Source organism: Hylaeus volcanicus, chromosome 3 (assembly GCF_026283585.1).
Source record: "Hylaeus volcanicus isolate JK05 chromosome 3, UHH_iyHylVolc1.0_haploid, whole genome shotgun sequence".
Lineage (NCBI taxonomy): Eukaryota > Metazoa > Arthropoda > Insecta > Hymenoptera > Colletidae > Hylaeus > Hylaeus volcanicus.
Window position 1 is genome coordinate 29,942,025 of NC_071978.1, and position 19,189 is coordinate 29,961,213.

General features: G+C 33.8%; 3 protein-coding genes across 10 annotated transcripts; all 3 read left to right on the forward strand.

The window, feature by feature from the left end:
* The first annotated feature begins 577 nt into the window (after positions 1-577).
* On the forward strand, positions 578-3,730 carry LOC128873351 (methyl farnesoate epoxidase-like). Of its 3 annotated transcripts, none has more exons than XM_054116874.1 (8): positions 578-1,171; positions 1,261-1,558; positions 1,707-1,895; positions 1,966-2,152; positions 2,213-2,330; positions 2,544-2,724; positions 2,919-3,178; positions 3,301-3,730. In XM_054116874.1, exons 1-8 carry the CDS (start codon positions 1,084-1,086, stop codon positions 3,480-3,482), a joined length of 1,503 nt encoding a protein of 500 aa, XP_053972849.1. In that variant the 5' UTR covers positions 578-1,083; the 3' UTR covers positions 3,483-3,730. The 3 variants fall into 3 exon arrangements, with proteins under 3 accessions (XP_053972849.1, XP_053972851.1, XP_053972850.1); XM_054116876.1 differs by having other exon boundaries at positions 1,346-1,558; XM_054116875.1 differs by having other exon boundaries at positions 1,354-1,558.
* Positions 3,731-4,147: 417 nt separating this feature from the next.
* On the forward strand, positions 4,148-5,363 carry LOC128873311 (sentrin-specific protease 8-like). Of its 3 annotated transcripts, none has more exons than XM_054116802.1 (2): positions 4,148-4,351; positions 4,431-5,354. In XM_054116802.1, the coding sequence occupies exon 2, from the start codon at positions 4,469-4,471 to the stop codon at positions 5,141-5,143; it is 675 nt and encodes a 224-aa protein (XP_053972777.1). In that variant the 5' UTR covers positions 4,148-4,351; positions 4,431-4,468; the 3' UTR covers positions 5,144-5,354. The 3 variants fall into 3 exon arrangements, with proteins under 3 accessions (XP_053972777.1, XP_053972779.1, XP_053972780.1); XM_054116804.1 differs by having other exon boundaries at positions 4,149-4,284; positions 4,431-5,361; XM_054116805.1 differs by having other exon boundaries at positions 4,154-4,308; positions 4,431-5,363.
* A 1,021-nt stretch (positions 5,364-6,384) lies between these two features.
* LOC128873749 (uncharacterized) lies at positions 6,385-19,073 on the forward strand. Of its 4 annotated transcripts, XM_054117551.1 has the most exons (12): positions 6,385-7,085; positions 7,894-8,020; positions 8,852-8,995; positions 9,396-9,523; positions 9,606-9,788; positions 10,044-10,261; positions 10,686-10,835; positions 11,343-11,538; positions 11,610-11,934; positions 12,235-13,574; positions 13,701-13,794; positions 13,933-14,558. In XM_054117551.1, the coding sequence occupies exons 1-10, from the start codon at positions 6,942-6,944 to the stop codon at positions 12,591-12,593; spliced, it is 1,974 nt and encodes a 657-aa protein (XP_053973526.1). In that variant the 5' UTR covers positions 6,385-6,941; the 3' UTR covers positions 12,594-13,574; positions 13,701-13,794; positions 13,933-14,558. The 4 variants fall into 4 exon arrangements, with proteins under 4 accessions (XP_053973526.1, XP_053973524.1, XP_053973527.1 ...); XM_054117549.1 differs by having other exon boundaries at positions 12,235-13,794; positions 13,933-14,559; XM_054117552.1 differs by lacking the exons at positions 6,385-7,085; positions 7,894-8,020; positions 8,852-8,995; ... (4 more) ...; positions 11,343-11,538; positions 11,610-11,934 and adding exons at positions 14,597-14,760; positions 15,346-15,478; positions 15,599-15,772; ... (3 more) ...; positions 16,967-17,155; positions 18,199-19,073 and having other exon boundaries at positions 12,598-13,574; positions 13,973-14,243.
* Positions 19,074-19,189: the final 116 nt, after the last annotated feature.

The following is a 19,189-nucleotide window of genomic DNA, read 5'->3' on the forward strand; positions in this document are numbered from 1 at the left end:
ATTCATTCCGTGAAAATTAATTTGCATTTGAAGATTAAATAGGTGTATCCTCTAAGGAAGGTGAATTGCGCCTTGTGACACCTTTCTGACAGTTCTTTGGAACGTTTTTGGTATCAAAGATACATTCTTATTTAACTTTTTCTATTTTTGTCTTTTAAATTTGTAATTCGGTCCTTACTTTCGCTGAAATCAATTTAAATCTACATTTTATGCAGATACGTGAATCTTTCTCGTTTCCAATTCTGATAGAATCAATTATTTGCGTAACTGAAAATTAGCAAAAATAATTTGGCCAGTGTGTCAGCGAATCGGAATGCGATATATGGGGTACGGGAGAATTATAATCAGGCCGTAGAAAGAGTCAACTCGGAGGGTGGGGAAAGTTCCAGGAACGGGATTCTCTACTTTCTACTTTGCTCCAACTGTTCCGGCTGTATCGAGTGTATAGCCAAGTTAAAATCAACTGGCCACTCAAAGTTTGGAGAAGTTATTGTGCCACACAGTTTGGCTCGCTGATATGCCGTCTCTTTGCGCGAAGTGACCTATACACGCGCAGACCTTAAGCACGTATGTAAACATAAAACCAGCAGCTTTAGGAATATTGCCCAACACGTTGGTGAAAGGGGATGTCTTACGTATTAAAAGTCTTTGGAACCGACCATTGCAGTGCTGCTGTTCCAGGTTTCAAGAGGAAAGTGCACTAACATCTTTTTTCTATAAATATTTGTCATCATTGAAACGAACGTAGTTTCACTAAACGAGAGTCGGACGGATCATCCTCTATGAGAGTAGTACAAAATTTATGTGCGATACTGTTCCCTTAAATTCCAATTGGATGTGCGTGCATACACAGTTCTGGTTGTTTTGGTAAAGTGAAGTTTAAACTAAATGTTCCTCGAAAATATAATTGAAAGTATTTTATTTCGAACGAGATCCAGCGTAATTTGATCATCATACCGACTACAATAACATTTAGAATAACCATTCTTACCACGATATTTAATGAGAAGGAGTTTGTAGAGGTTCGAACAGTAACAATTCTGCGAATCAGTGCCATAAAAAAGTCCATCCATTGAATCGACGATGTGGTTGGGTATTTTGTGTCTCGTGGTTGCGTTAATTTTTGTGTTATCATACGACTACTACAGAAGACCACACAAATTTCCTCCAGGTAACATAAATTTCCAGAACGTTTGTAAATGTTCGTACGTGTTTGAACACCTGTATCTTCGGTCTATTTAATTCGTTCGATCGTTTAAGGCCCGAGGGGATTTCCTATCATTGGAAATGTACTCGATGTGGCTAAATTAGTAAAGGAGACCAACTTGTTTATCGATATTTGGAGCCGTTTAGCGGAGAAGTATGGACCGATTGTTGGTCTTCGGTTAGGCTTCGACCAACCAGTGGTCGTTGTTTCTGGTAAAGCTGCTATTACGGAGATGTTAAATCGACCGGAATTCGATGGCAGACCGCAGGGATTCATCTTTAGGTTCAGATGCGGTGGTTTTATGCGGGGGTTGTTGTTGACGGACACCGATGTTTGGCATAGTCAGAGAAGGTATTCGCAATAAAATTAATTTTTGAATTATCTGTTTGAATCAGTCTGAATATTATTATATATTATTACTATATTAATAATAATAAATATTATAATCACTGTGTCTAAATTACTATAATTATTATTATTATAGTCTTTGCGCTTACAGATTTGCATTGAGAACTCTCAGACAGTTCGGTTTCGGAAAGCTCACGATGGACGACATACTTCAGCGAGACGCGATCGCATTGACGAATATAATTATCGAATCAACGAAGAACGAGCCATTGACCAATATGTATTCCGTAATCAGCGCAGCCGTTTTCAGCAATTTATGGTTCATCTTAGATGGAACGAAGTGAGTAATTAAAATAAGGAACAGTTACTTAGTTACTGCATTTATTAAAACAGCGCTTTTACGTTTTCAGATTCGACGTGGGCACGGAAACTGCCGAATTTAAAGAAGCGATACACGTATTTAAAAACGTTCTTAAATCCGTGAACGTTTCGGGTGGCGTTTTGAATCCTTTCCCTTTTCTGAGATTCCTGTTCCCAGGACTTACAGGATTTTCGGCGATGAAGGAGCGACACAAACACCTGGACGACTTTTTCATGGTATGTCTTAACTTGTTCAGGGTTCCTTGAGGAGGGTGCTTGTTTATTATTATTTTGCAGGATGTGATATCGAAGCATAAAAGTAATAACGTTGGCGGAGAATCTACAAATTTTATTGATTCTTACTTGGAAGAGGTGGAAGCGCAGAAAGCAAAGTCATCCTCATCGTCTTTTAGTGGTAAACGTTATTTTATATTACATTAGAACATTTAATTATCACCGCAAAATTATTTTGTTACAAGTCATTCATTCGTTTAAAAATAAGCAGCTATAAATAAGTAGCTATAAAAATAAAGTCACAAACACAGCGACGAACAATCTCGATAATATTTTAATTTCAAGTGTTTGTCTCTGCCCACTTTTCGCTGATAATCTTAACATTGTGTTCTAGAACAACAACTAGTTTATGTTTTGAAGGATTTGTTTGTGGCTGGGGTAGATACAACAGACAATAGCCTTGGCTTTGTAATAGCATTCCTAGTGGTTCATCAAGATGTCCAAAACAAAGTGCACAATGAAATTGACGAAGTCATAGGGAAGGATATTTGTCCCTCTCTTAACGATAGAAATCGGTAAAATATATTTTTTTAAATCTTCTAGAAACTTAATAATAAGTATCTACGCTGTTAATTGAATTACTAAAGTTCGATGAAATCTATAAAACTAATTAATCTAAGTAAGCTATTTAATTGATAAATATCCCATAAATGTAATAATAAATAATGAACCATTCCTTCATTTATTTTAACTATATATTACCTTACAGATTGCCATATTTAAACGCAGTTTTAACAGAAGTACTGAGACTAGCAAACATTACTGGTACTACTCTTCCGCATCGAGCGCTAGCAGATACTAATTTACTAGGTTACGGAATTAAGAAGAATTATTCGTTATTAGCGAATCTTAAAAGCGTGCACATGGATAAAGAACACTGGGGAGATCCTGAAGTGTTTCGTCCTGAACGGTTCATTGACGATAATGGACAATTCGTCGACGACTCGTGGGTTATACCTTTCGGATTAGGTAACCGTTATTCTACTATTAGAAATGTAATCAAATAAAAATCTTTGCACAGGTGACGAAGGCACATGAGCCTTGCAAGTATATTTCCTATCATAATTCTTTTTTTACTTCTTTATTTGCAGGCCGAAGAAAATGTTTGGGCGAAACCGTAGCGAAAAATACAATGTTTCTCTTTGCGGCATGTTTATTCCAAAAGCTACACTTTATGTTGCCAGAGAAAGATCCTGAGCCGAGTCTTCTAGGAGTCGATGGCTTCATCACTTCACCGCCAGCGATGAATATTATAGTTGTTCAGAGACATTGATCTAATGATTGAAAAAGAGATTTAAATGATTTTGGAGCCTTTTGTGTCACAGAAAAGTGTTAGAACCATTTGTTGAGTTATATCGCTGCCATAAATTTGTTAGTTTTAAGTCAGAGCGTGTATATATCAATGAATGATTATTCTTTCTTTACTTTAGTCAAGTGCAACATCTACGTTCGTGACTAAAATACTACGAGTACAACATTATGAATTTGTTATTATTGCAGATAAAATCTTCTACCTATTTAGATCCATTTGTGTAAAATAGTCCTGCCTATTGCATTGATAATACTGATACTTTAATATAATTAAATTGATACATTCAAATTTCCCGCGAAAAGTAGTGTCGCCATCTAACGGTCAACAAGCCGAACTATTTTCGGACTCCGGTCAGCGCCTCTATCGGTATACATTTAAAATATTTACGAATCCTATTTTATCACGTTCCTATAATCAATTTGTAGGTAAATCATAGTATTGTAATAATAAAATTTATCTAGGAAAATATTTTTTTTTAATACCACCGTCGATAATTTTGTATAAATGACGCCATCTAGCAGTATAAAAAGGAACTATTGAGGACAAACTTGAGCGTTTTCCCGATAGAGACGCTGACTATACTTCGAAAAATAGTTCAGTATGTTCACCACCAGATGGACACCCTTTCTCAAAAGAGAGTATTGTTTATATCACTATTCTGAACATGTGTTTATATGTGTTTTGTAAATTGATTAATGTATTCATCAATGCAAAAGAAATCTAATTGCTGGTTTAACAAATTATGCTTTAATAAGTTTTGATGGTAATTAAGTTATACGTGCAGAAGGTTATTACAAAAGCATGAAAATTTTCAGAGAAACATTTAATTGGTATCTTACAAAATAAGAACTATTACAAAATAAGAATGTTAACTATTCTTTCGTTATTTTTAATCAAGTTGTAATTTAGGTTCTGAGGAATTCACTTATTTTGGGGTACTGAACAACATGGCAAAATATAACTCGGATGAAATTGTTTTGAGTTACTATGACTGTTTACTTAGAGCAAGGGATGTAGCATTACTGCAAGGATCTCATTGGTTGAATGATGTTGTAATAGGATTCTATTTTGAATACTTGGATGCAAAGTATAACACAAGTGAAAAGAAAGAAATGTACTTCATGAGTCCTGAATTAACGCAGTTGCTCAAGATGACAGATCCATCAGAATATAGCATTTTGTTGGATCATGCTAGTGTATCGGAATGCAAATGCATATTTTTCCCTTTAAACAATTGCGACAGCAGAGATACAGCAGGAGGATCGCATTGGAGTTTATTAGTATATTGTAAAGCAGATAAAATGTGTTACCATTTTGATTCATCAAAAGGTTATAATAATAATATTGCTTCCAAATTTGCAAAAAATATAACGAATTTTGTACTCAATAAAGATAAATCAAATAAGAAATTTGTTGAAGCGGACTGTCCTCAACAAGACAATCCATACGATTGTGGAGTTTATGTTCTATGTCTAACAGACGTAGTTGCAGAGAATGTTTCAAAAACTGGAAGGGTAGATGGATATGATTATGATCAAGCTAAACAGTTAACACGTACAAAGCGTGCGGAGTTATTGCACTTGATAAATGAATTAAAACAAAAATCGAGTGCTGATCAGTAACATGTGTAGTTTATCAAAAATTAAATTTACATCTGAAGTATTTTCTTTAAAACATTGTAAATGTAATCCATATTTATTTCGTGTTGTATACTTTATTAATAATTTTGTATTGCATTCTTATAATGTATTTAATAAATGAGTATAGTACACTTAATGTTATGATTTGGAATGTCTTATGGAAATCTTGAAATGTTTATGATGTGTTGATGTGTCTATTTGGATCCGTGTGTGTAGTGGAAACATCTTGGCTATTGGATTGATATTACTGATGCGATAATATAATTTTTTGTTTCTTTCTATTAACGACAATTAAACACAATGTAGATTTATGTGTCAAATAATATTATTATATAAATATATTTAAATTTCCCGCGAGAAATTGGTATCGCCCTCTTATGGGAAAACGCCCAAGTTTGTCGTGAAGATAGCGCCATTTACAAAGATTATATCAACTCATGGAACATGTTTGTAATAATAAACGATTTCTATTTTATTACGTTGTAGTTAAAAATTTATAGGTATATCATAGTATTGTACTAATAAAATTTATCTAAGAAAATATTTTTTTTAATACCACCGTCGATAATTTTATATAAATAGCGCCATCTAGCAGTAAAAAAAGGAACTATTGAGGACAAACTTGGGCGTGTTCCTGATAGAGGCGCTGACCAAACTCCGAAATTAGTTCGGTATGTTCACCACTATATAATGTTCACCGGTATTTATATAGTTGTATTAATTGACTCATAGTTAATTGCTTTGTATAGATTAGGATGCTAGAGCCAGATTGGGCCTTACACTTTAATAATATAAACAAACAACTAAAGAATTCCAAGTCGAACCTACGACTCTTATTATCAATAAGTGCATTAAATGAATGAATCATTCTAAAAGTATTCGGACATGTGTCTTGACTTTCGTTAACATGAAAAATAAATCAATAGTATCTATATGCACAAATACTTGTAATGAACTTTTAGTTCCACTACTTTACTTACTTACTACTTACTATTTAAGTACTTGTTATATGTTTCTATAGTAATCAAGTAAAGCATGTCGGTAGATAAAATGGAAAATATTTAGCCTTGACGCATTCACATTATTCAATTGAACAGTTTTATCGTCCAGATAATAGCAACGTAGCCAACGTTTGTTGTTAAATGTTTACTTGCAGCCATTCCCTTGCACAAATCAAACTGTTTGCATGGTGTAACGTACACCTTGGATCACAGTCGTTGTACGCCGCCAGTTTATCTCTGGCGAAACGTTAAGCCGGCCCGAACGAGAATTATCTTTCAGTATTAATACGATGCTTGAATTTTACGATTTGAGTGCCGTTTGTTCACCCCAAGTGAAAACGCGTTGGTTCTTCCAGTAAGACGCACAAGCGATACGGTCAATCGAACCGGGCTTCGTTTCGCGTAAACTAATTATAATTACTCGATATAACTCTCATACTAAATGTATCGTTCCTGGGAATTTTTTAATTATGTCGTTAACATAGTGGCGCGCAGCTATATGTTGTTACTGAATGAAAGAGAACAGTATCCCGGTGTCATATATAAATGAAATTCTTCTTTTGAATGATTATACTCATTCTAAGTGTTTGAAGTGGAAAAAAGGTTGAAGACCGGAGATCTCGCGACCGGAAACATAGCAATTTTAATGGAATGGGAAACGCATTCGACGCTTAACAGTTTTCAGATACCGCTCGGTGTCCTTGGAACATTATACCTCTTGAGGTCAGTTTATGAGTAAAGTGTCGTATTGTAAAAGCCTTAGTTAATGGAATCTCGTCATGTCTGTGAAACAAAACGGGCCGGATGAGAAGAAGATGCGACCGAAAGAGAAAACGGAAAATGCGCGGAATTCTGATGATAATTTCCATCCACCCGATGGTGGATGGGGTTGGATTATCGTAATCGCTGCAGGATTCTCTAACGTAAGTTGTAATCGATTTTAAGAAATTCTTTATGAATTTTTATTACGATCTTCGAGCTAGAAGTCAGGATTTCAATATTAGAAGTTTGTATTATTTAAAGACGTCAACATTAAAGGCTTCATTGACACGTTAAAAACGTCTTTCATTTAGATTATTCCGGCTCCTTTTATCTAATCAATGGAAACACTTCAGAGTGGATATTACAACAGTAGTAAAATTGAATAATTGCTTGTATTATTTTGTCTTTTTCTTCCTTTTACACATGAGAGCGTACAAGATAACACTGATGGAGGAATGTATGTCTTTTTTTTATAATATCGAGCAGTCGATCTGGAATTAATTTCATTTAATATTCATAACGTATCGATTGCGAAGTTTTACGATTTTATTTGATTAGTAAAATTTTTGCCTTCACAAATTATTTTTATCAATTTTATTGATTTTATTGAAGTTAGATTTTATTTAACTAATTAAATTATTGGATTTATAAATTATTTTCGTTATTTAAGGTTGGATTTTATTTAACTGAAGAGTTGTAATACAATTTTCGTAACAATTAAAAAAGTACAGCGTCGAAACAAATAAAGGGTTTTAGGAATTTGTTTGTTAACAACAGCACAGAAGTTCTCATAATTAATAATGACAATGATATACATATACTTAGTAAAAATGTCGTCCTTGGATTCACCATTGCCTCAAATTCTTATAAATAATACTAGTAACGATAAATAAATTTTGCTCCTTCCTCGAATTCACCCTTACTCGAAATTCTTATAAATAAATTGAAATAACTATATAATTCTTTCAGTTTTGCATACTACCAGTGTTGCAATCCTTCGGACTAATATTTAGAGACAGATTTACGGAGTTAGGAATCAACTCGTCGCAAACAACAACTATATTGAATATGAATATCGCGGTGACTGCTTGCATCGGTGAGCCGCATCTTAATTATTCATTATCTACGCCGCCTTTAATGTACGTGGTCGCAATTTTTTATTAAATACGTCGTGTTTGTTCAGGAACGCGCGAGTTATTGCTACAATTGATGTAATTGTGCGATATCAGCTGATAAAACAACGCGACCCATGCTCGAACGAGGAAACGTGTTCTTATCACGACTGTACCCAATTATTTCGCTCGTCTTGATTTTTTTTCATGATATTAGATTCGTTAGTCATTGCCACGACGATGTCAACGGGGTGACGTCATGAGGAAATATCGTATGCTACTTGTGCTTTTTTAATCGGATGCAAAGATTCTTATTGCAACACAATGCTTGTTATACAATGCTCGTGATAGAATTTGTAATACTGGTTTACGTACGTCATCGTGTAATTCAGAAATCGAAGGGAGAGATTGTTGGAGTTGGATACTAACGTATAGCCTAATTGGCTGGAGTGCAGAGGGTTAATATCTACATTCCAAAACGTTTACGACATATATATAACATAATACATAATATGTCACATAAATTGTTTAAAAGAAAATTGTCTGCTCGTGGACTGAAAGTATCGATTGTTACATCAATCGTATAGCGTTACGATTTTTAGAATTTCAAAAATGATTACTCACCGTCCGAGATCAATGATTTAATATCTTCGCGATATCTTGTAATACAATCACTTGTATCATACATAATGCGATAAAGTATGCTACAATGAATCATGACAAGTGTATATTAATAAAAGTGATTATTTGTCGCATTCTGAAATTATTTAATATATTCTAACGAATATTTCTAACGGAACTCTTATTTGTTTTAGGATTAGCAAATGGGCCACTGTTCAGGAAGTTCAGCTATAGGCAGGTGTCTTTCACAGGCGCTCTTATTTCCGCTGTGTCGATTATGGTACTATCGAGAATGAAAACTTTTACTGGAGCATTAATTTTCTTTTCGTTTTTATATGGTAAGTCGAAAATAAATACAAGTCATCGTACCGCGACGATAAGACGAGGCAAATGATCTTTCAAAAACGATTTTTAAATTTCATTCGGTTTAAAAATGAATTTTAAATTTCATTGATTTTAGCATAATATTCACACGGTACACGAATTGGTTTTATTAATCTCAGGAGAGATCATTATTCACAACTTTCCGTTCATTATCGATAAGATAAAACGGAACCAGTTTGCGATGTAATTTCCAAAAATACCTTGTCGCCTAGAAAAATAATCATTGCATAAAGCAGTGATACGTTATGTTAACATATGACCACTAATTAGCATATGACCACTAATTAGCACGTTTTTACATTTTTCAAAAATAGATGCCGCTAAAACATTTAACCTTGAGGGCGATAATTTCAGGTGCTGGAACTGGTACAGCAATGTCGGCGAATTCGTTGGCTTTGAATACTTATTTCAAACAAAAACGAAGAATCGCGACTGGTCTCAGTTGGACTTGCACTGGCATGGGACCAATTGTAATACCACAGGTAACTTCACATTAAATAAATGCAAACGAACGAAATATTAATTTTGATATAATAGCTCATGAAATAGCGTGTTACTTTTTAGGTAATCACATTGTTGATGCCCAAGTACGGTATCGAGGGAACCATTCTAATATTTGGTGGGATTGCGTGTAACGCTGTCGCTTGTGCTCTTCTTTTGCAACCCGTTTCAATGCACGCGAAACAAAAACGAAATACTGAGAAATTAATCGTTAACGAAATTTCAGAAACGTCACCATACAGTAAGGTACAGTTTAACGATAAATAATAATTTCAAAGAAGATCCGAATATAACAGTCACGTTACTAGATAGTTTATTTTTAATAATAAAAAAATAAATATTATTTGATTGAACTAGATCAATTACAAGCAATTATTTCGAACAAAATTTGCTCGAATCTGGAACGATCCGATATACACTGTTACATTCAGACCTGATTAAATTAAGAACTTCGTAATGTCAGACGTTTTTCGTCGTAACGGTTTTATAATGTATGTCCAGACGACAGAGCCATTGAACAAAAATGGGAAAAGTAGCGTTCAAAGCAGATCGTTGGATAACATCGTTGGCGGTGTACGAAACAGCGACGGTACTTTCAGCCTTGCGAAGGGGAAATTCGGTAGTCAGTATTTGTATTACGACGACGAAGAAGATGGAGCTTCCGGGATAGACGTAATGGGCCCTGGTGCCATTATGATGTCACGAGCTAACGATGGTTGGTAAGTAATCTAAGTACAGAAGTAATAATGTGAAATGTATAACACATGTTTTCCGATTTACATAATATATTTTTGATGCTGTTTCCAAAATAATAAATTTCTAAAAACAAATACTGTCAGAAACAAAAACTGATACCTCTCGGATTCATTTCATATCCACCGAAGACACAACGGATAACAAGCTGTTTATATTATCCCCTTTTTAATTCAATTTTATCTAATCTATTTCCTAGATTTACACTTTTCTGATCCCGTTTCTTAGACTCCGTCCATTTTATCTTTTATCTAATATTGATAATAATTTGTATGCGTGAATAAAATACGCCCAGCAGCCTAAAATAAAAATTTATCTGTGACTTTTTTTCTCAAATTAAAAATGGTAAAATTAAAATTAAAAAATTTTAAATTGAACTATTTAAAATAGGTTCTCCAGAAAAGATACGTCAACTGTGTCAATAACATCTCGAACATCGAGGAAGGATAACACTTCGAGAAATCCCAGCCGAAGACCGTCGATATCTTTGAGCAGGCAATCCAGTCTCAACACAGGATCGTCGGTAAGAAATCTTAATAGGTAAATATTTGTTGCATAGAGTAAGTGTAATGAATCTACTAAATCATCGTTAACACGTTGACTGTCAGACTGATTGTCGTTAATATTTCCGGGATGCTCAGGCATTGTTTCTAGGCAATTGGAAACTAAATAGTATCACATTTGTTGTAATAATTATTTTCTCTGACACCTTAGCTTCTGGATTAATTATTTTAATTCCTTGGCGAACAAAATTCCGTGACATATTATTATACGGACGGTATGGCGGTCAACGTGTTAAAAATATTAAAATACATGGAGATAATCAATTTGAAAATTTAATAATTAAACAGAAAATGCATTTTACATATTTTTATGTTTCTTTTAGTTTGTAATATTTTAAGAACATTTTGAGGAGGATAAAACTTTGTTTCTAAGCAACTGGAAAGTAAATCCAGTAAGGATATCCAGTGTTATCAATGGATATTCCTGTCACTGCTTACGTAATCTTACTGCTTACCCTCTAAATTTATTTATACCTATTTCCAGACAAAACAGCGAAACAGAAAGCTATCGACGGAGAATTTCGTGTTATCAAACACCTGCCCTTCCACTGATCATTCTCAACGAGTCCTGCGAGCACGCTGAAGACTCTGAACAGTGCAAAGATCCTGATTGCAGTCAGAAACTACAACAGAAGTCGGCCATACCTGAGAAAGTAGAAACTGCTAATTTGTTGGAAGAGGTGAGATTAATAACAACATCAGATTAATAGTAATAGTAATTTATAGTAATACAATTCAGTGTCCATTTTAGGAATGTGTCAAAGAAGAGAGGAAAACTTTTCTGGAAGCCGTGATAATCTTTTTCGACCTTGATCTCCTTCGTGATCCTATTTACGTAAACATGATGTTGGGCATCACGTTCGCCAATTTCGCGGAAATGAATTTCTCGTTATTGACACCGTTCATTTTGAGCGAATTCGGATTTTCGAAGATCCGAGTCGCAACTGTGATGTCGATTCTTGCTGGGGTCGACGTGGCCACCAGATTGACGATTCCTTTTATTGCTGATTGCATTGGCTGGCAAAACAGGACCTTCTTCCTCGTTGGAATCTCTGGAATAGCACTTGGTCGTATCGGTGAGATTATTAATTCACTTTATTGTTTCGTAAACGTTGAATTCGTATCAGATGTCTATTCTAATATTCAAACTTTATTCTGTTTTTATTTTTTATGAGATACATTTCATTTCATTCTAATTAAAATTTCAATTTTTATTCTACAATTAACGAATACAAAGTTACGAAGTGTATCACACAATTTATATAACGAAAATATATCATTCAAGTTTTAGTTTCGATTTTAATTTTTATATCGAGAATAAAGAGAATTTTTCATTTTACACACAGTTCATACAATCTCTGAATTTACTTTTCCAGTGCTGGCTTACACAGGCGATTTTGGAGTGACTATAGCAATCGCATTTCTAGTTGGCGCAGGTAAAGCTTTGCGAACAATATTTATGGCCCTCGTGATTCCAAGTCATGTGCCTTTATCGAGGCTCCCAGGTGCAACTGGTATACAACTGCTAGCTGGTGGCGTGACTTCGTTGATGCTGGGTCCAGTTGTGGGTTGGATCAGAGATGTTACATCGGACTATGGGATCATGCTTCACTGTCTCAATGTTTTCACGTTCTTGACTGTGATTTCCTGGTCCCTTGAGATTTATTTCACGAAACGAAAATCGAGAAAAGCAATGGAAAATAAAATGGCGCCAAAGACACCATTAAATGTTTAATCTTGTGCAGTTTTTAATATATTTAAATGGAGAAACAAACATTTCCACAAGAAGGATTTGTTAATAGGTTGATAGTATTACTTAAAATAAAATGAACAAAATAATATTAGACACATTCGTTTAATTTTAATGGCCTTAAAGGTTTCGAAGGAAACAGACTATTTAATATGTAACTTCATTTTCTAAATACCTTATTACTTCATCTCTTCACTCTCCGTTCACTATCGTCACCATGCTAATATTTTACTATCCGTTCGATATTTTTCCTCATTTCACCCACACTTCTTTCTTCTTCGTATTTCTTTAATTTGTGACTTGATCTCTTAATTTAATTACATTTGCAAGGAAACCATGAATCGATGTATTCCAATAATAAAATAATAAATCGATGAAATTCAAAAACAAATATTTGAATCCTTCACAAAATATATATTAATATGCCAACGTATGATAATTAGAAATTGAATGTGACTATTATTACAGAACGCATCAATAAGAATGTCGTAACAAATCCAATTCTTTCTTGTGATAAATGTGGCTGATAGTGCATGACGGGGATGTCGTTTTTACAGATTAGATTAATTGGTAGATTGTGTCGGCGCTTCTTTTTACAGATTAGATTAATTGGCAGTTTGTGTCGGCACTCGTCCGTATCGAAATTGATCAGTTTTCATTTGAAACGAACGCTTTGACACCTGTCATCGTGACTACGCAAAACCAATATTATTCTTGTGGAACTGTGTCTCTAATTTCCATTTGTTTATTGAAAACACTCGAAAGCTATCGCAAACAGCGCAATACGATGTACAGCGGATTCTGTGGGATGAGTTTTCCGTTGAAATTGGTGGTGATGTGACAAATAGGGATTAGGGAAAATTAAGCATGTTTGAACAGTGATATTGTTGTTTGCGTGGACGTACGTTGCAAGGGATTAATTTATTCCAAGGAAAGAAGATCTGAATATAGCAGTCACGTCGCGAGGTAGTTGAATTGCAACAAATTTGATTTACAAAAATATTATTTCATTCGAGTAAATTAACGCAATATAACGACATGTAGTTAGCAACAAAACAATAAAAATCGTTCATTTGTTCGCTATTGGTACAGGAACGAAATAAACATGTCGGCAGAAGAAACTGTGAAAGTGCCTCCGAATGGAAAATGGGGGTGGATGATTGTTTTGGGGCATGCTTTAAATGGGGTACGTCGATTACAATGATGCACATAATTTTTTCAAATCATTTGCATAAACAATGAACAGTATACGTGCTATCTTTCTCTTATTAATTACGTATTACATATTAACAAAAAAATATATAAATTCCATATGTCTTCTTAGGATTCATATTTTTAATTCAAAATGAAACTGCTATTCTCAGATCTCGACGATATCTCTTATGCAAGGATTTGGGTTGATATTTAAAGACACTTTTCCACGCTTTGGGATCAACGCGACAGAGGGGGCGGTTATTATTAATACGAATTTAGCTTTTGGTATGCTACTTGGATTAATTAATGGACCGTTATTGCGAATTCTCGGATACAGAAAATTGGCTATAATTGGTAGCTTGCTCTACTGTATCGGAGTGACAATGACGTCGTTCGCCAGGTCGTTTCCTGTCATTATGATTTTCTATGGTGTCTTTGCTTGTAAGTGCAATATTGCATAATTTAAGAATTATACGATTAATAAAAAATAAGCATCGGTTGGTGACATCGCTATTGGTACATAATTTTTGGAGCAAACGGTTTACAGTTTACAAGACATATAACATTGTTTATCTGAAGAAATGTAGAATAAATTTCGTAATTTGAAAAAAAATATTTGCATACACCTCAAATTTCTATACTACGAATAATATGATGCAAAATGAAAAATTCATTTTTTTAAATGTTAGAATAGAAAATAAAATGAAAATTAAAATACACGTCAGACAATCGTAAGGTTTTCTTCGAACGATAGCAAATTTAATTATGTTACATAATGATATTTTTCTGCATAGCGTTGGGAATGAGTACAACACTCTCTGCTTTTTCATACGCAGTGAATTCCTATTTTACAACTAAAAGGGGACGGGCAATGTCTCTAGCGTTAACATTGATTAGCCTCGGTCCTATTCTTGTACCACCAACTACGACGTTCTTAATTTCGTATTATGGATTTCAGGTATATGTTATTTATGCACTGTTATTTAATTTCGAAGTAATGATAAAGTAAACGAACGTTGATGTTGATTCCATCTGGAAAAAAAAAACTTCAAATTATTCTGAAGTCAAGAGAACTGCGAAACCTTGTGGAAAACTTCCTGTTATTCGTGCTATTCGTTCTTTAAAAGTAATAGTCACGTTTATGATAGTCGAGATAAAAAGAACAACTATTCAAGATAAAGTAGATTGGCTCACTTCCGCCAATGGAAACTTGCGATGATCTAAGCAGATATTTCGTAATATATTCGGTATCAATTAAAAAAAAAATTAGTAATATAAACAGAAATTGTTTAAAAAAGAAAAATGGAACAATAGAGTAAACATAGATCAGTTGAAAAGGTAAAGCTTTTAGTGTAAAATATTAACATATCTTACATGTATTTTCATAATTTGAATTAATAACAATACAGGCAAAATGTTGATTGAGAAAAGATTGATTGCGAAAATGTAGCGTATCTATTTATTTTCGAATGTGTATCGTTCGTAATGAAAGTGTGATGAAAGAATTCTATAATTTTTATGCTTTTAAATATTTTGTTGAAAGGGTACAATTCTTCTATACGGAGCGTTTAGTTTGCATTCATTGGTAGGAAGCTTATTACTTCAACCACTTAAATGGCATAAAGTAATTCGAAACGAGGAGAAATGTATAAACGAAAAAGAAAAGAAGACTGGAGGTAAGAATTTAAAAAAATACATAAATTACAGTAGTAAAATGAAGTTAATGTTATTTTAAACTCCATTATCAATTGTTACGATCGAAAAACATTCTTTTCTTAATCAAATAATGATTACAGAAGTAAAACTTGTTGCGGACGTGAAAAATACTAGTTTCCAAGACGACTTAGAATGGGAGTTACGCAACCATCAAAGAAAACGAAAGAAAACTATTTCAAGTATCGATTATGACTCTGAGATTGAGAGTATATATGGATTTGATATACTTTATTCACCTCAGCTAATGGAGAATGGTAACTAAATAATATATACTGTAATTATATTTTTTTAAATTTATAAGTAAATTTTATTTTAAAATTATCAATTCAAAAATTAAAATTAATACAATTTAATAAGAGAATTATATAATCGTATTAATTTCATGTTCTAATTAAATTCGAAAATACAAACGCCATTAATTACATTTTTATCGAAGGATTCTAATTTAATACATATTTTGAACGTTGTTTTATAATCGTTGCTTATTTCAGTGTAAAAGTTTCTTTTACATTTCGACATAAATATTTGCATTTCTTGATAATGCATCGATTATAATAATAAATAACGATTTAGTTTCATCAGACGAAGTGGACATTGATAGATACATAATCGATGAACGCGATGACTTATCGAAGGGACACTTAAGAAGAAAGAAACGTAGTTTTTGTATGTATAAACAATATTTTACAAGTTAAATTAACCAGAATTTTTAATACTGACGTTAATTTTTCTTGCAGTCAAGAGTGCTGATACGATCAATCTTGGTAGCAGCTTTACAATTTTCACGGACGTACCTGGTTCAGTGATGAGAAAAGAAAACTTGGGCATTTTCGAAGAAAATGATTCTTTATTACAAGGAAACGAAGAGAAGGCAATGGTAAACACAGGAACCGATTGCAATGACAAGTATGTATAACTTGAAGGTTTTTTCTCGTTTGGCTCTCGCAAGTATGTCAGATAACATCGATAAAGCGTTATGTATCGCTTCCTGTTATCTTTGTTACTCCACTTTGTGTTCGCAATTTCAGGCCCGAAAAGAAGTCAGTCATGGCAGATATCTTAAAGAAGGTAGGTCAGATATTTGATCTGGACCTACTGAGAGATCCAATCTATGTGAACATTATGATGGGAATGTCGATTGCTATTTTCGCTGAGGCAAATTTTTCTGTCCTGACGCCATTTATCCTAACAGATATGAAATTATCCACCGAGGGAATCAGTGCCGTTATGAGCGTAATTGCCATTACGGATCTCTTTTCCAGAATTCTTGCTCCGTTTCTCGGCGAATGGCTCGATCAGCCTCCGAGAATAATGTATTTATTAAGTTTGTGCCTTCTAATCTTCTTTAGGACGTGTACGTATTACAAACATTTTCTCATTAGACCGCTGATTTTGTGCGTTTATCTTTTCATGTTTCGTGATTTTCAACTTGGTTAATTCCGATACAGTGGTAACGTTTACCTGTGGATCTATGATGTGGCTCGTTGGGGTTGGATTAGGAGTTTCTAAAGGGATCCGTTCGGTTTATATGAGTCTAGTGATACCTGACTATGTACCAATCGACAGGCTACCTAATGCATCGGGGATTCAAATGATTGCGAATGGAATAATACTCTTAACTGCTGGACCGATACTTGGTTCGTGCAAATATATTATGTAGCTATTAATAGAAAGCCAATTTTAGAAGCTAAACTTGTCTGTTGAAAGCTTTTACACTGTTAAAATGATCAAAATTCTACCTGGAAAGTAGCATTGGAAAATGTATGCAATTAGCAATGAAGATAGAAAGAAGAGGTAAAAAAGTTTATTCTGGAATTTGCTGCACGATTTATTGAGATCCAACTTTCTTATTACTTCGATACAACTATTGTGCGTAATTAATCTAAGTCTGCAAAGGTAATTCATGAATGCAAGCCATAACTTCGGAAACGTCTGCGCATTAAAATAAATAAAAGAACGTTGTACCAATTTTTCAAGCTCGTATATAGCCTAATTTTTGAGTTATGTATGAGTTATGGAAGTAGGTTAGTGAAATCAGCCACAAAATGGAATATTTTAACTAAATCGTATATTTTACTTCGGTCTTATATATTTGGATAAAAATTCACACGTGCAGTTCAAATGGTAATTAGTGAAGTATTATGTTACTATTTTGTACAACGTTAATGAAGGGGTAGAAGGAAACTGAATGAAGAGAGGCAGAACGGTGAAGTGACAAGAAGTAAGCATTGTAAGAGAAAAATAAATTGTTACCCAGTCTCAGGAATATAAAGAAGCTTGATTACTAGTCGCACGTGTAAAACGAATATCGCATTGTTCTCAAATAGTAAGATATTTATGTGAAAACACATATCACGCGATGAAGTCGAGCTAGTCGCACTGGAAATCTTGCGTCCCAGAACTAAAAACTGCTATCAATGTTTTATCGATATAAAGATATGTAAACCATTCAATATTTTGGTTTACCAATTTTTTCGTATTTTCATTTAAACAAGAACTATAATTCGTTCTAATTCTTGGAATTTGCAAAACAATCGCGCACGTCTCAACTATTTAACAGCAATTTAAGAAATCTAGAAAGCAACCAAGAGTGATTTCTTTCAAAAGCTAATTAATTCACATCGTTAATAATACCGTTATTAATATAACTAAATACAACTTGTCTTTTCACCTGTTTTAGGCAAAGTTCGCGATCTCGCTGGACACTACACACCCTGTATATTCATAATGAATAGTGTTACAGCACTCACAGTAATTTTGTGGACAATTGAAATGTATATCGTACGAAGGAGGAAATTACGAATGCAAAAGCAATTTCAAGATAAGCAACTTGCAGAACGTGTATTATAGTTGTCGTTATTTGTGATTCCTAGGTCCTTTCGTCAATCTGCATACACTGCCATGTTAATTGTTTCATAAATCTGAGATTATTATATAAACAAATGAATTCTTAACAAACTGGTGAATGAACAAGTAGGAAATGAACGTTACGAGCGTGTATAATTTGTCTACTTCAGTAAATCGGAGAATTAACATTAACATTGATTTAATGTATATAATAAACAAACTATTAAGAAATTATATTCAAATTAGCAGTGTGATTTTGTATTATTTGCAAGTGGAACGAGGAAAGAAGTAATTACGTGTTGTATGAAAAATGTAAATAAATTATTTTGTATTTATTATTTAAACAATAATGTAAAAGAAAAAAATAAATGTTAGATAGTATAAAAAAAAAGTGTCTGTGTCTTTCGATTTAATTCAGAATATATTTGTCACATTTTCCTGTACAATAAATGCAGAAAATCTGCGGTCTAATAATAACAAATTCTGTTTTTTCTAGTATACAAGTTGCCAGATGTGCAAACCTGCTTTCGCGGGCGCCATGGCGCCCTAGGGCACCAACGTTGGGGACCGCTGAACTAAACATTAATTAAGGTCATGTGCTTGTTCAATGTCGTTCGCCACAGGAGTAGACTTAATGACGTGAAGTGTTTCGTTACCGCGGCTCGAGCCTTTTTTACCGCAGCGATCTTGACTGGCAACAATGGATCGTGTTTTCCCAGAATCTTCCGGTAAAAGTTCTCGCACGCCATTAAGAGAACAACGTGCGATTAAAACTTTTGTTTGAACTAGATGATCATTCTTGCGTCGCGATTTGGGTAATCGAA